The sequence below is a fragment of the Danio rerio genome, chromosome 20 (genome assembly GCF_049306965.1).
Source record: "Danio rerio strain Tuebingen ecotype United States chromosome 20, GRCz12tu, whole genome shotgun sequence".
Lineage (NCBI taxonomy): Eukaryota > Metazoa > Chordata > Actinopteri > Cypriniformes > Danionidae > Danio > Danio rerio.
In genome coordinates this window covers 31,135,217-31,152,500 of record NC_133195.1, presented here as the reverse complement: position 1 = coordinate 31,152,500, position 17,284 = coordinate 31,135,217, and the positions used below count along the sequence as shown (strand labels likewise).

General features: G+C 36.8%; 1 protein-coding gene and 1 long non-coding RNA gene across 2 annotated transcripts; one reads left to right on the top strand and one right to left on the bottom strand.

Moving 5' to 3' along the window:
• Positions 1–2,947: 2,947 nt before the first annotated feature.
• Positions 2,948–17,046, bottom strand: zfyve1 (zinc finger, FYVE domain containing 1). The gene is made up of 11 exons (XM_001344667.10): positions 15,710–17,046; positions 13,882–14,386; positions 12,523–12,737; positions 12,180–12,286; positions 9,611–9,719; positions 9,413–9,510; positions 8,609–8,726; positions 8,357–8,527; positions 8,086–8,266; positions 5,303–5,419; positions 2,948–3,646 (listed from the first exon to the last, which is right to left on the bottom strand). The coding sequence occupies exons 1-11, from the start codon at positions 16,193–16,195 to the stop codon at positions 3,414–3,416; spliced, it is 2,340 nt and encodes a 779-aa protein (XP_001344703.1). The 5' UTR covers positions 16,196–17,046; the 3' UTR covers positions 2,948–3,413.
• On the top strand, positions 3,094–7,412 carry LOC141379284 (uncharacterized). Its single transcript, XR_012395807.1, has 2 exons — positions 3,094–3,649; positions 5,268–7,412. It is a non-coding gene; the product is annotated as an uncharacterized lncRNA (long non-coding RNA).
• Positions 17,047–17,284: the final 238 nt, after the last annotated feature.

The window sequence follows — 17,284 nt, the reverse complement described above, 5'->3', positions numbered from 1 at the left end:
TGATAGCATCACGCTGATGCTGCAAATTTTTCAGCTGCACATCAATATCTCCCAATCTCCCATCCCACCAAATGCCATAGGTGCCCAATTGGATTGAGATCTGGTAACTGTGGAGGCCATTTGAGTACAGTGAACTCATTGTCATGTTCAAGAAACCAGTCTGAGATGATTCGTGCTTTATGACATGGCGCGTTATCCTGCTGGAAGTAGCCATCAGAAGATGGGTACACCGTGGCCATAAAGGAATGGATATGGTCAGCAATAATACTCAGGTAGGCTGTGGTGTTGACACAATACTCAATTGGTACTAATGAGCCCAAAGGGTGCCAAGAAAATATCCCCCACACCATTACACCACCACCAGCAGCCTCAACAGTTTATACAAGGCAGGATGGATCCATGCTTTCATGATCTTGACACCAAATTCTGACCCTACCATTCAAATGACGCAGCAGAAATCGAGACTCATTAGACCAGGCAACGTTTTTCCAATTTTCTATTGTCAAATTTTAGTGAGCCTCTGCGAATTGTAGCCTCAGTTTCCTGTTCTTAGCTGACAGGAGTGGCTCCGGGTTTGGTCTGCTGCTGTAGCCCATCCGCCTCAGCATTTAGAGATGCTCTTCTGCATACTTTGGTTGTAATGAGTGTTAATTTAAGTTACTGTTGCCTTTCTATCAGCTGAAACCAGTCTGGCCATTCCGCTCTGACCTCAACAAGGCATTTGCGCCCACAGAACTGCCGCTCACTGGATATTTTTTTCTTTTTCGGACCAATCTCTGTAAACCCTTAAGATGGTTGTGTGTGAAAATCCCAGTAGATCAGCAGTTTCTGAAATACTCAGACCAGCCCGTCTGGCACCAACAACCATGCCACCATTCATGGCCAGTGTACATGTCAACAGTTACTGACACTTTTTATGTAAAACAAATAATAACACATACCGGCGAATCTAAATGACCCATGGCTCCAGATGATACACAGGTCTTGTAAAGCAAAACATTCATTCTGTGCAAGAAACATTACATTTATAACATTATTACCTTTATTCCTCAGTCTTGGTAAACAATCCTGAGTGTGTTCATGAAGTGTGCGTAGCTAATATCTCTTACTGTGTACATTTAAGTTCAGTTTCTTGCACAGATCAAACATTTTTGCTTTATAAGACCTCAGTGTATCGCAAAGAGCCATGAGTAATTTTGTTTTGCTTGTTTAAGGTTTTATTTATTCTCAAAGTGACCATAACCATTGAATTGCATTTTATGAATCATTCATTTTTTGTGAACTAATACTTTTTTCATTATATGGAATGAATATGACAAAATATTATTTTGTAAAAGAAAGATATCATACAGGTTTGAAGCAGCATGAAGGTGAGTAAATGATCAGGTTTTCATTTGCAAATACAAATATGCATTCAGCAATGTTTACATGTAAGCCACACTCTTAGAGGTACTCAGATTTCATTTAATTAGCATACAAGATGCAAAGAACATAAAATGATATTCATGTTTCTTATGTCTGTGTCAGTCATGTCCAGTCATTCACGCATAATGCCTCTACATAACCTGATTCTACATGATGAAGGGTCATTTGGCCAAGAAAACAATTATAGACTTATCATAAAACAAACCAGGGGCTAAATAAGAGCAATTATCCTATGATATCATGAGCTTTATGTGGATTGGCATCTTGACAGAAAATGCAGAGCCACATTATTTGTGCGGTTTATCATGGCTTTGTGTTGAGAGTCACTTAGTTTGATTCAGTACCATTGGTAGTGATTCATAAAAAAAGGTCAGTTTTAAGTACTTCAAATGTAAACATCCTGCTCAAGTACTTGCATTTAAAAAATAATTGATAAAGGTCTTTCAATTATGCTACAGAACATTTGATATATTTGATGTCTACGTCAGATTCATAATAGGCTGCAAATAATAGAGGCAAACAAAAATAAAGCTAAAATCTACACTAAGGTTCCTTGAAAAGAAAGGAATGGAAAAACCATAAGGATAATCTTGTTTTATTTAATTTTTTTTACATTTTAAAGCAAATTTGTGAAATCTTTTGTAAAACTAAAATTGAATAACGTAACAGTTCGGTAAACAATATTACTAATTTTTGTGCACCGGTCTAGTGTATCCTGTAGAGGCTGTGTGTTAGCTGCCTTTACCAACAGGAAGGCCCACATGTATCTTCAATCAGAATTCCACAATTTGCACCTAAGCTCATTTTCTAGCATGTTTAGACCAGAGTCAGAAATTAAATATTTCATTTAAGGCTTTTTTTTGTGTTAGTGTTAATAAAGTAATATATAAAACTGATCTTTTTTTGTCTCAAGTGAAATACTTACATATAAATAATCACTGAACTGCTGTATTAACAATAAGCTTTTATACATTTAAAAATTATGCATAAAAAGGGAGACAAACAATACGGAGTATGGCTGCAATCTCATGACAAATTATTGATTACTGCTCTTGGCATTCTAATAATGTTTACTATTTATTAATATATAAATAAATCATTTTACATATTACAGGCAAACATGTCGGTCCATGACATTAGTCTAGCACAAGTTATAATTAACGAAACTGCTAAATAAATCTTAATTAATTACCATTAAATAAATCAGACACAAAATGTAAGAAATCATGGATACATTTTTTTTTCTGTTTTAAGTAAAAAATAATGACACTAATTAATATATTATAGGTACGATTTACTAAAACATGGAAAATTCATACATGGTGGCCAAAATAAATAAAAATGTGGGAAGGAATCAGTAAATCGTTGCTATACATTACGAAACTAATTGTGGAAAATCTGAATCCAAGTCTACAATATATATATATATATATATATATATATATATATATATATATATATATATATATATATATATATATATATTATCCAATGTAACATACACTTTTCAATAACCTTAAGGTTTTTTTTTTTACCGCAACACATTAATTTAATTGTAAAGGGGCATTTTTACCACATTATCTTGAATTTGTGGAGCATTTTTACCACAAGCAGCCTGCTAATTTCTGACCCTGATTTAAACCCATTGATTTTGTTCCATCTGGGCCTGCCCATGGGTAGCATATTGCATGGAGAACGGAAGATTGTCATGGGTTTGACATTTAGTTTCCTGATAGATTTACCTTTTAAAAAAAATAAAATAAAAAATGAAATACAGAGGCCATCATTGTTAAACAACTTATGTAGAGTCCAGGAACATGACATGAATGAAGTGTTGGGACAAAAAGCAGAGATGTTCCTTCCTTGTTTTCTGATAACCAAGAGGATTTCATTGGTTTGGGAGCAGTGCCTCCATCATCACAAACTGTACTGAAGCGCTGTGGCCACAGACAAGGGTGTCTTATAACGTGGAGTGACATCTGTTTCTGCTAGAGCTCTCCAGATTTCTGGTTGCAGGTGGTACACACCCGCACAGGATGGTCCCAACCCCTGGAGGGCACGGCCCGTCGATCTGGGGAGCAGTCGTTACATACTCCTTGTCCGCATGCACGGCAGTGATGAATGGAGAGACGGGCGTTAAACTCACGCTGGCACTGGTTACAACATCGGATGTCTTGATCAGGGACCCAATACGCTGGACGAGCGGCATCTTTAACCAGACCTAGTAAAAGCACATTTTTTAATACTTTCTTTATGCAACTAATGAAATGTAAGTGTAATCTTAAAGATAAGAGAAATGTGAGATGAACAAGCCAATAGTTAATAATTCATAAACTTTGTAATAAACTGATTTTGAACAGGGCCCTGGAACTCCTTAAAATTGTGTGAATTTTAATCTACTGTTGCCAAGATTTGAAAAATATTTGATTTTAGACAGTGCTTTGAATCTGCAAGGAAATTGTTATTGTGTTGCTTTCATTATTTACTTATTCATTACTTAATAAATATGTTATGTTAATTAACTAAAAATAAATCTTTTGCTTTTAGAGTCTGCAACATGCCAGTATCATAAATAGTTAGTCGTTTTTTTTTTATCTGCGCCTTTTGAAATGAAAATAAATACAAATTTAAGATGAAAGATGACAAATTTTTGATGCGAGTAAATTATCTTGAAGAGTGTAAATGACAGCAATTCAATGTTGGGCTTGAGGCAATCCTGCCATCAGAAAGTTTGCTTTGTATACTATACTATTTAATACAATGACAAATAGCATCTAATATAATTTGAGGTATGTACAGTTGAAGTCAGAATTATTAGCCCCCCTGAATTATTAGCCTCGCTGTTTATTTTTCCACCCCCAATTTCTGTCTAACAGAGAGATTTTTTTCAACATATTTCTAAACATAATAGTTTTAACAACTCTTATCTAAAAAGTGATTTATTTTATCTTTGCTATGATGACAGTACATAATATTTTACTAGATATTTTTCAAGACACTTCTATACAACTTAAAGTGACATTTAAAGGCTTAACTAGGTTAACTAGGCAGGTTAGGGTAATAAGGCAAGTTATTGTATAACGATGGTTTGTTCTGAAGACTATTGGGGAAAAAATGCTTAAAGGGACTAATAACTTTGGCCTTAAAATGATTATTAAAACATTTAAAACTGCTTTTATTCTAGCCAAAATATACAAGAAAAAAATATTATCAGACATTCTGTGAAAATTTCTTTGCTTTGTAAAACATCATTTGGGTAATATTTGAAAAATAATTAAAAAAAAAAAAGGGGGGGGGGGGGGCTAATAATTCTGAGTGAAACTATATCTATTTTGCCACACTTGTAAAGTGCACTGCTAAAAATGCTTTTCTTACATAGTTTCTTGCTTCAAGTCCAAATATCTGAAAAGAAAAACTTAAATCAAAAAGCAATTTATAGACAAGGGAAAAAAAATTGTCTCGTTTTTAGAAATAAATCAAAATGTCCGTTTTTCCTTAAAACAAGCAAAATAATCCGGTAATGGGGTAAACTTAATCTTTTCAAAAAGAAAACAGGTTTATTTGACTTGTTTTGAGGAAAAACTCACTTAATTTTGACTTATTATTTCTGACAAGACAATATAGTTTGCTTGTCTAGAAAATGCTTCTTGATTTATGATTGTTTAGATATTCAGACTAGAAATAAGACAAAAAAAACTTTAAGAAAAATACTTTTAGCAGTGTGTAGAATGCACCTGGAAAGTGCTTGAAAATTCATTAAATTTGACTTGAGAAAAGGTGTAAGAACCCGAACCAATTTTCCAGTGCCAATTTGTATTCATACTGCCATTCTGTTTTTATAGGTTTGTAAAATGGTGAAATCCGGCGAAGGACTCACCGAGAGGGATGTCTATGGCTGTGACCACTGCTCCTAATGTGTTTTGAACCGCTTCTCCAACTTTCCTGGCGATCAGAGTGCCTCCTTCTTCCTCTTCTAGTGCAGCGTCCAGTAGTTCTGTGTGAGGTTTAATAGCAGTTATTATTATGGGTTGCAACTTTGTCACACATTCATTAGCACCTTTATTATTTACACCTTGCTTTAGTATTGGCTTGAACCCCCTTTTGCTATCAGAACTGCCTTAATTCTTCATGGCAAAGATTCATAAAAAGTTATTGGTCAATATTGTCATGATAGCATGAGGTAGTTGTTGGATCCATCATGCAAATCTCCCATTCCAGCACATCAAAACAAGATGTTTTTTTAACAATATGGCGCATTATCCTGCTTGAAATATACAATGGTCACACGAGGATGAACTTGATCATTAACAATAGCAAGGTATGCTTTGGCACTTAAATGCTGCTTAATTGGTATCAAGGTCCCAAGAAAACATCCACAACAACGGATTATTTACACAAGGGTAGTATAGATCCATGATTTCATGTCATTCTTGCCAAATCTGAACCTTCCATCTTAAAAGACACAGTTGAAAGCGAGCCTCATCAGACCAGGCAAGTTTTTTGCTCAATCTCTTGCTGTTTGATTTTGGTGAATCTGTGTGAATTGGAAGCTCATGTTTTGTGTTGTCAGCTGAAAGGAGTCCAACCGGTGTGTCTTCTGCTGTTGTAGCTGAACTGGTTCAAGGTTAGGTATGTTGTGTGTACAGAGATGCTCTTCTGCAGACATTAGTTGTAACAACAGCTTATTTGAGTTGTTGTTTACACTAAAGCACATTTGTTTAAAAAAACTATTTGCCAAATAGCGTCAACACAATTTTGGCATTTTCGACCCAAAAAAAAATTCAAACTTTTGGAAACAACTCTTTGGCTAACTACAATCACTCTCTGATTGGTCTATTGGACTATAAGGTATAGTGTAGATGAAGATAATAACAATAAAATAAAAATGTAAATCTGGACCATTTAATAAAAATATAACGCACTAGTATGAACGGCACCTGAACTATTGTGAACAGAATCTTTCTATCAGATGAACCTGTCTGGCCGTTCTCTTCTGACTTCTGCACTGTCACCTACAGAACTGATGCTCAATAGATATCTTCTCTTTTTTCAGAGCATTCTCCGTAAACCCTAGAAATGGTTGTACGTGAAAATCCAGTTTATCAGCAGTTTCTGAAATACTTAAATCTGCCTGTCTGGTATCAACATTCATGCCACGTTCAAAGTCAGTTAAATCACCTTTCTTCCCCTTTGTGATGCTTGTGATTGTATGTGAGCAGATTATCTTGACCATGGCTGTCTCTCAATTCCAAGAACACAGAGAACAGACTAGCGTTCTCGTGGAGACCGGTCTTGCCAAGTTACCTCGGAAGAACGAACTCGGGAGACCGCGAGAACAGAAAACACGTCCTGTGAGAAATGAGATGCTGCATTCTTCCTGATGGTCAGATGACCACCATGTGTTTTTAACGGAAAATTATTTAAGCATTACAGCATTCATACAACGATTTACTGTTTTTCCTTTTTTGCAATATAAACCAAGAGTGTAGAATTAGCATGGACGGAGGGGACGTGTCCCCACCAATATCAATAGATTATTAAAATTGTTTCCATCAATAACTTAATCACCCCCAAAATAAAATAATGCTTTGTGGAAATTTTCCAGTCAGGCTTACTGTGCAAACATGGACATAGGCAGCTACATTTTAAAGAAAAGTGTCAGTCACTTGAAGTCAAGTTCACTACAAGTCCATTATAATAGTAAACATGGATGTGCAATTAATAAAACATGTTTTAATTTTTGCCTCCAGGTCGATTATGAAAAAATAACAATTAAGATAAAAAAATTATTGTGTCATATGCTTGTTTAGTAATGTTTTTATTATTAATTGTATTTGATTGATTGATTTATAAAAGTTTTTTGGATATGTAAAGTCATCTTTTAAAGTGCATAAATGGCAATATTATACTTGCAAAAATGTGTTCAAATGCGGCAGTAAGTGATTATTCATAAATAAGCCCTCAGTAAACTGAACTATTTATTAAACTACTTGTTTTGTCAGACATTCCTTTCACTTTACATTCACTTCACATAAAAGTGAAGTTAAATTTAAATTTTACTATTAGGGGGTTGATGTCAAATTTGGTCCCCACCAATATCAAAAGCAAATCTTCGCCCTTGATATATACTATGCATATAAACTTAAAAATATACATTGCACAGTACAAATAAAACAAGTTTTAATAAGAATTTCAGCAAATAAACACTCTTGATGTGCTTATGCTTTTATTAGGATTTTCATGATAATGTTTACTTTTACCGTTTCATTTAGGGGAAACTCCTGAGATAAATAAGTTTTATCTCTGAACTTTAATAATAATTCTATATAAAATGCTGCGCTTCCCACCTTCTTTTTTCAGCCTCAATGACTTCTGGGACTTCTCAAGCAAAATTTGTGCTCAATTTTTACATCCTTAAGAACAAGTCCGGGAACTTAAACAGTTCTCCAATCTCACGGTTTTAAGTTTTGGAAATGAACTTTAGCAGTTGATGATAACATTACACAAAGATGCAAGAATCCTGAAGAATGCATATTGAGAAACGGCTCTCGTCTACATGTGTAAGTTCATTGAATCATGTCATTGGCTGAATACATATTTGCATTAATGAGCAGCTGAACAGGTGAACCCACTAAAGTGTCCATTCAGTTTGTACTGTACCTTCTGGGATGCCTCTGTTCTGAAAACAGGCGTCGCAGACTCGTACAGGTGCCAGTCCCCAGCCTCTCTCAGGGACTGGCCGCGTCTTAGAAGAGCAACCATCACAGAAACCTTCTCCACAAGCTCGACAGTGGTGCTTTGTGTCATTATCCTCGAATCCCGCTCCACATTTATAACATCTCTGGAAAACAAATATACTCTTGCTTTAGTAAAGACTTCTTCTGTTCATTGAAAAAAGAACATAAAAAAAAAAACTGGCTTTGAAGCTCACAAGGATGAGAGAATTAGGCTTCCAGTAGGCAGGGGCAATCTGGTCTGTTAACCAGGCGGTCACGGCTTTGGCAGGCTTGACGCTGAGCTCTGAAACAGACTGAGCCATAAAGTTCACACCATCCAGCAGCCTCTGCGCGGCGTTGTTGTTGTCCTTCAGGAATTTGTCAGACTGAGACACAAACATGAAAGTGAGCAAAGCTAGGTATTTAAATGGAAGAACAGTGAGGTAAAAGCAGCTGATTTCACTCACCCCTGGCCAGACGTGCTGGATCTCAGTCCGAACCACTGTATCAACAGGGTCCTGGTTCCCATACCAGTATTGCCTACTTCTATAGATCACTGAGCAGTTTGGACACTCAATCACATATCTACAAAGATAAAAGCTATTCAGTCAGGTCCATGTGTATAAAGGCCTGTTTACATATATTAATATGATGCATTTTGGTCACTCAGATAACAGGGAGAAACATTTACACTTTGTGCTTTAATCCATCTCTTTTGACCACTTTTCGCAATAATTTGAAGGCAAAGTATATGGCTGGGTGTGTTTAAAGTGCTTTTTCTCCTATATGATTGCAATATAAGCTCATGCAGTTTACATATGTGCACAAAGTGGGGTAAAATGGACAATAATACACTGAACAGCAACCTTCTTTATTTACGAAAAAATTAACAGATTAAATTAGCATTGTACTTTTTACAATTTTGGAGGCTTTAAAATAAACCAGCCCAATCTTATGGGGAAACATAAATATTTTACCTTTTCTTAGAAAAGTGGCCAATCATCTTCAACATCATCATCATATAAATTCATACAATTGCATTTGCATAAAAATCCTACCCCTAATCCTACTCTAAAAAAAATACAGTTTGCTTGAAATAAACATGAAAATAGACTATTTTAGCATAAGTTTAACCACGTTCTTTAATGTTTAAAATTTTGTTCAGTAGAGGGAAATCAGGTGGCTACTGTGAATGTTTGTGGATTAACATAGATATATTAACTAATCTAAATGTTCTTCTTTTATAGCAATAATCCAGTTACATGACTCACCCAGACCAGGCATATATAGCCAAACCAAACCAAGGTGAATCAGAAGATGCCGTCGTCTTTGGAACCACAATCACCTCTTTGCCGCTCTCATAACAAGCCTTGAAGCAGGTAAATGCACATAACGTCAGAGCTGCGCAGTGACAGAGCATGTGTAGCTGTATGGTCAGAAGATCATGCATTTCATCGTTTACAACCTACCTTGCAGGTGTAGATGCGATTATCATAGTGGGCTGAATAGCGACAGCGGTGTTTAGCCTCATGCACCACACCCTCTCGTAGGTGATTCATACTGTTTTTACAGCCTGAGCTAAAAAAAAAAAAAAAAAAAAAAGACAGCCAAAGTATTAGAATTACTTTTGTTTAACTATGCATTTCAGAGGGCTTACGTGCAAGGAATTTTACACCTGCATTGCAAGAAACATGTCTAAATAGTAGTTAAGGCACCACAGTGGCGCCACACAAATTATTAAATTCCACTAAATCTATTATTTGGACTGTCTGAATAAACCAAAAATCTAAAAGAACTGTTATCTGAATATTTTATATATATATATATATATATATATATATATATATATATATATTAGGGATGGGAAGATTCATCGATATGTATCGATACGCGGTCATGCGCGTGCACGATGCGAGTGCATCGGTTGAGCAGCAGAGGACGAATGAAATTTTGGAAGCAAATCGAGATGCATCGGTTTTTCCGAGATACAGCTTATATTTTTAATATAGAATGTATTTTTTATTTATTAACAAGTGTTGTCAACCTGTTTTTGGCGCATAATTTAATCGACCTACATAAAGTAAGCCTTAGCAACGGATTTGTGGATGTGTACACTCACACTACAACTTAGTGTATCAGGTGTGCGGATGAAGCTAGTGGAGCGCCCTCAGAAAGCGCGAGAAGCAAAACAAACATTTTATTCCTCACTGAGTTTTAAATCTAAAGTATGGCAAGCAACATTATGGATTTAAGGATGGACGACATGACAGGACAGATGCAATTTGCAAAATGTGCCGCGCATCTGTAAAATACGCGGGCAGTATGATTAATCTGAAATCTCACTTGTAGCGGCGCCACGGTGTTGTGCATCTTCCAGTGTTCCTGCATCCCCGGCTTTCGCACTGCTTCAACCAGCTCCAAAAGTGGTGAGAAAAGCATTGCAAGTTTTTTTTTCCATGCGCAACAGTTTTGTGCGCTCTACGCCAATAACGAATGCTATTGCATTGTTCATCTGCAAAGATATTCAGCCTAGTGTCACGGAGAACGAAGGTTTTAAACACCTCCTCCTGTTAATTTTTATTTAATTATAATAATAATAATAATAATATTAATAATAATAATGATAAAAATAATGGGTGGCACAGTGGGTAGTTTGACCACCTCACAGCAAGAAGATTGCTGGTTTGTTATATTTTTATTAGCCTGTTGTTTGCAGTGATAGTGATGTTTCAAAGCAGCATAACACTGCTAGTTCACAACCTTAAGTTTTGAATAATCAGTGGCAAAATATCTTTGTAAAACTTGTTTTCATAGTAGAAAAGTTAAATCACAATTCTTGTTGTGCAATGGTAAACCTTTATGTTGAAAGAGTGCAAATATATATATATATTTTTAATATATATTGCACTTATACATTCTGTTTATCTTGAAAATACTTAAATAATATGTGCTATATGTTCTAAAATGGCCCTCTACTGTAAACTGACACTCTGGCTCTGAGAGAAGAGCCAGTTTGTAAAAAAAGTCTTGGTTTTGCTTGGTTAATAAATAATCAAACTCATTCAATGGCACAGCATCCTCTTTCACATCATCTCATAAACTTGATCTAATTAGTTAGTGCTGAAATATCGCATCGTATCGTGATATGGGTGTGAATCGTATCGTGTTGCATCGCAATATGTCACAAATGTATCGCTAATATATCGGATCGTATTCCTTGTATCGAGATGCGTATCGGATCGGCATTATAGCTTAGATGCCCAACCCTAATATATATATATATATATATATATATATATATATATATATATATATATATATATAGACCATTTCAATTTGGTCATCGATCATTGGCCCATGAACATTTCCTGCTCTTTATCAAACTATTTTATAACAGTATTAAGAGGCAATTCAATCATAACTTATGTTAAAACAGCCGTCATATTATTATTTATCAACATGTGGCTCTTATTTGATCCTCAGAAGCTAGAAAAATAAAAGATATAAAACAGGAAATAAGTTGGGACCATTGTTTTGGTTTTCATCCCTTAAAATGGTCTATAGAATATTATATATATATATATAGTTTAATTCACCAGGACTGCAATATTTTGATCAAAAGGGAAGACAGATTTTTCTACACATTAAAGAATAAAAAAAAAAACATCAACTAAAATGTTGTTAAGTGCTCAACTGCATTGATTATGAAATAAAGTTATTCTTGTGCAGTCAGCAAATCAACATAAACCGTTTATTAAGGATTAAGTCACTGAAGATTGGAGTAATTTATTTAGCTGTCATTAGAGTTTTTTTTATATTTAAATATGTTACATTTAATTGTAAAAATTAAAAATGGTATTGTTTCACTGTAATTATCAATCAAATGATGCAGCCTTTCTGACAATACAAGATTTTAAGGACACTTAAACATTAATAAGCAAACTTTTAACCTGTCAAGCACATATGCAATGTAATGTGAGTGCTGCTTTTGATAAAGCTAAACCAGTTTGGAATCAGGATCTTAGGATCAGGACTTACCCACAGCTAAGGCAGATGCTGGAGCAGGTAAAGTATTCATCTGGAAAGAAAGAGTTGCTAGCCAGATGCTCATCAGGAATCTCTCCACTGAAGCACTCACTCAAAGCCTTGAAAACAAGAGCTTGATCAGTCACAGACTGTGATACATTACGATTTTCAACCCTTAACAGCACACGTCTTCAGAATTTATCAAGGCCAAGATTGGCATTTTTAGTTTTAATGTAAGAAAAAAAACACTTTGTGAATAGAATTTATTTAAAAAATGTTTCTCCTCTGCGGACATTTGTAGAAAAGTAGTTGGAAATTTTTTACACTATTTCAATGCATCAAGGAAATGAATTACCTGCAGGGCCTTATGAATGACACCGGCAGAGCGTGGAGATCTGGTAGAGTTGTTGTCTAACTGCTGCTCAACGCTGCGCAGCAGGCCGCTGAAGTCAGTTGGGGGATTGTGTGTACGAGTGCCCCGGTACTGAATAGAGCTGAATGCTTCTGGAAAGAGGCCAAGCTTTCTAAAACGTTCTTGAAGAAGCCGTTCTGCTGATTCTGATGGCTTGTCTACAGTTCACAAGAGAGAGACAGAGAGGTATTAAAGGAATAGTTGGCCAAAAATGAACATTTGCTGTTAACTTACTCATACCTTTAGGCAATAAAAGTGAATTTTATTCTTCAATAGAACATTAAAGATTGATTTTTATCAGCTGAAACTGTGCTCCTTGGTGATTTATAAAATGTAAGTCAATGATTACCCGCACTTTGAGGGTCAAAAAATCCTGACTGCAAGCTACCAAATAATGTTGGGTTTCTTGCACTGACTGACTGTTTTCCTTTACAACACCTCAATTCATCATCATGTAATGTAATGTAGTTTAATGTGTATTTATAAAGCGCAATTATTGTGTGTGCTTCACAATCATGATGGAGGTCTCTCCACACCACCACCAGTGTGCAGCATGCACTTTGATAATGTGACGGCAGCCACAGGACAACGGCACCAGTGAGCTTACCACACACCAGCTATTGGTGGAGAGGAGAGACAGTAATAGAACCAATTCGGTGGATGGGGATGATTGGGAGGCCATGATGGGTAAGGGCTGATGGAGGGCATATGGCCAGGACACCGGGGTTACACAAGAAGTGCCATAGGATTTTTAATGACCACAGGGAGTCAGGACCTTGGTTTAACGTCTCATCTGAAAGACGGTGCTCACTGACAGTACATCGTATCCTTTACTATACTGGGGCATTAGGACTCACACAGACTGCAGGATGAGCGGCCCCTGCTGGCCTCATTAACACCACTTCCGACAGCAACCTAGTTTTTCCCATGTGGTCTCCGATCCAGGTACTGACTAGGCTAAGCCCTGCTTAGCTTCAGTGAGTAACTGGTATTGGGCTGCAAGGTGATATGGCTGTGGCTGCATAATAAGCCACAGGTATTAATTTTGTTTTGCTTGTATATATATTTTTTGACTCCCAAAGTGCCGGTCACCCTTGACTTGCATTTTATAAATCACCAATGAGAAGATTTTTAAGAAGAAAAAAAAAGTCACCTACGCCTTTGATGGCATAAGAGTGATCAAATTAATTAATTTATTTTTTTTGGCTGTCTGTGTATTAATCTTAATCTTTGTGCAATTTCTAATCTGTTCAAATTAGACATGCTGTAAAATGGAAATTCGCTAAAAAAGTATGTACTGACCTGAGCCTAATAACTTTGTGTGGACTGTCTCATGGAAGATTATAACGGCAGGACCCAGTGTTGAAAGGGGCACATCCAAACCACATCGGGCAGTTGTGGCTTTCAGTTCCTTTGTAAAATGCTTAAGATAAGCGTCTGACGCATCTCCAAGAAACTTGAAAAGATCATCGTGGAGCCGGTCAGCATGTGTCCGATAGATGACGAGATCTGACACGGCAAGCACCTTCAAGAGGAGACGAGTTCGCTGTCCTTGGTTGGTTCCTGCCCCCAGGAGTCCCTCTGTGTCAACAACCACCACCTTATGCACAGGGTCCATTGCTGCCCACACTCCAACGGTGCAGGACTCTTGGGTTGGGGAAGTCTTAAATACTTCACGACCCAGAAAGAAAGTGTGATTGAGGGTGTGCGATTTGCCTTCTCCAGTGTTGCCAAAAATGGATACCACCTTCAAGAGCTCTTCAGGTCTACAGCCTAATTTCCGCACAAAATCTTCTTCGTTCTTCACCTATACAGGTTGGGGAAACAGATGTGTTGATTATTATAACTGTATTACGTTACATTTCACTTTATGCAGAAAAAAGGGATAGTTCACTTGAAAAATAAAATGCACTTATTGTTTACTCAAACTATACTCGTTCCAAACCTGTTTGAGTTTCTTTCTTTGTTGAAGACACAAAAAATTGTAATTTGAAGATTACTGGAAATTTGTGTCCCCATAAATGTTTGGTACCACCAACATTTTTAGGGCTTTACTCGTTTCACACCTTTGAGTTTCTTTCTTCTGTTGAACAGATAAAGCTTTTTTGAAGAAAGCTGGAAACCTGTAACCACTGACCTCATAGTATTTGTATATCCTACTATGGAAGTCAATGGTTACCAGTTTTCAGCTTTTTATAAAAAATCTTCTTTTGTGTTCAACAAAAGAAAGAAACCCGTAAAGGTTTCTAAACTTAAGGGTGAGTCCATTGTAATTTTTGCGTTAACTATCCCTTTAATGGGTGAACTGTCCCTATTTTACTTGTGCAATTTAAAATGCATACAACCAAAAATGTTAATAATTGTCTTATTAATAAGCAATTTTCCTTGACCATTTATGAATTTACTAAAGCAACTGTTGGTTGCCTCATCGTGCATGGCATCGTATAATCACTCAACTCCTTTTCCCATATAGAAAGTTTTCAAATATTCATAGAATAATTCACCCTAAAACTGAAAATTCTGTCATCATATATTGTCCCTTTATGTCATAAACCTGTTTAAGTTTCTTTTTTTTTTCTATTGAACTTTAAACCATTGACTTCTATTGTATTTGTTTTCACTATAGAGGTCAATAGTTACAAGTAAATTCTTGTAGTTTCTTGTTGTTTTTGAGGGCTTTACTTGTTTCCAACCTATATGGATTTCTTTCTTCTGTTATTTTAGATATTTTGAAAAAAGTTTTTTTTTGAGCCTTTTAAGAATTGAGAAGGGTGCAGAATTGAGAGGGCAAGTGCTCTCTTTGCATCCATTATGCACACTTATGCCAATGACCTACTAAGGTGACTCATCTATCCAAAATGAAAAGTGCTATTATTTCAAAATATTCAGATTTATAGTAAGACCACAAGGGCACCATTTGGGACTAGGCTTATAGGTGAATCTGAACTTTTTTTTCACAAGCTGTTTTTAGCCTAATATTTCTTAGAGAAGATTTTGTGTGCAGAATCCCCATATAAAAGAAGACTCCAATCAAAGCTTCATGTCTACTCATTAACCAATTAGCCAATCAAATCTGAGGAGCAGAATTGACTTGTGTATAAAGGAAAACTTCTATGAAAAGTTTAAGTACCTGCATGTCTTCATTTTCATCCACTAGAAGAAAGCTGGTGACTTTCTCCAGTTTGGCTTTGAGCTCATCCAGCTGCTCGTCTCCGGTGCTGCAGTTGTTCTCCGGCGGTTTAGAGGGAGGAGGGTACGCAGTGAGAGGGTGCTTTCTTTTACTGACCCCGCTGTGAGTCCGTTTTTGACAGTCCAAGCACAGGTTGATTTTGCACCCTTGACATCGAACCACTGCTCTCAGCCGACCCCCGTTCGGCACCCCTCCATCACCTTTACACGAATCGCAGTAGGGTACGTGGCCAGGAGCGATTCGGATCCTGTCGTGGTTCCTCATGCGGTCCTGACGGTGGAGCTCCAGCTCGCAGCGGATGCACTGCAGGCTGCCGCATTCGTCGCACTCGAAGGCGGCCTCGTCCGTGCCACCGCAGGCGTAGCTCTCCTGACAAACCAGAACGCCGTTCAGCCCCTTCTCCGCCGACGAGCCCTGGCCGCTCATTATACGTCCAAATATAATAGCGAGGTAACGGAAGCGAACGAACTTGAACGGAAATTTCTCTGAAAGTTACTCAACTACAGCAGAGAGCAACCTAAATGTACAATCAACTACTGACACGCTATATAATACCTCATAGATAATGCATTTAGCGTCCTAAACAATATATCTCACTCGTCTGCTGTGAATTTCATTGGAATTCAAAATGTGATGTCAAATTATGACACTGGCTTAAAATCAAATATTCAATATGAACTATAAATAGATCAGTTGACATCCGTGTAGCACTGGCACTAGGACAGATTGTCGAGCTTTCTAATTGATTTAAAAGTGTTCAAGCGGTCTAAACTGACAATCTACAAGCCATAAGTATCGAAATGTTTGTATTGGCAGACATAAACACTGAGAAAACAGCTACATTCGAGTGTTGTTATCGCCCTGGGCTTTTGTTACTCAAGCTAGCTACGATTAGCATACGTGACTGGGCTGTCTCCTCTAGTTTCAAAGACTAAATACTAGTGGGGTTAGAAAATATGACTTCTGTATCTGAATTAATAATGGTTTAGTATCGTACAGTCCTTAAAGTATGTTCACCCAACAACACACACTGATCAACAGAGCTTTGACCGAACAAAACAAGCTGATTTCGAGCCAGAATCACACCGCAGTTTTCAACAAACGAGCTGCTGAATTCCCTCAAACATCGCACACGACAACGACTCTGTCATAAACACAAAAACAATAAGCCGGTTGATGTGAAGATAACTGTTTTTGCCCACCAGCTTGTAAAATGATTCCCCTCCCCGGTAGATTCGGGTGAATGTTGTTGCCAGGTCAGATCAGCTGATCGGCTTGTTTTCACTGGAGCGGGAGTCAAAGGTTACCGACCGCAGGGGCTGATGGGAAATGCAGTCAGATCTCATACATTTCCTAAAGAATCGATAATGCAATGGGGAGAGGTCATCTGAAAAATATTTCAAAAACAAAATGGTGGTAGAATACAATTTATGGGAATGTACTAGGCAGTTTTTTTATTGTAGGCTACATTTATTTGGTCGATTATTACCTTCACATTGCTGGTGACAAAGACAC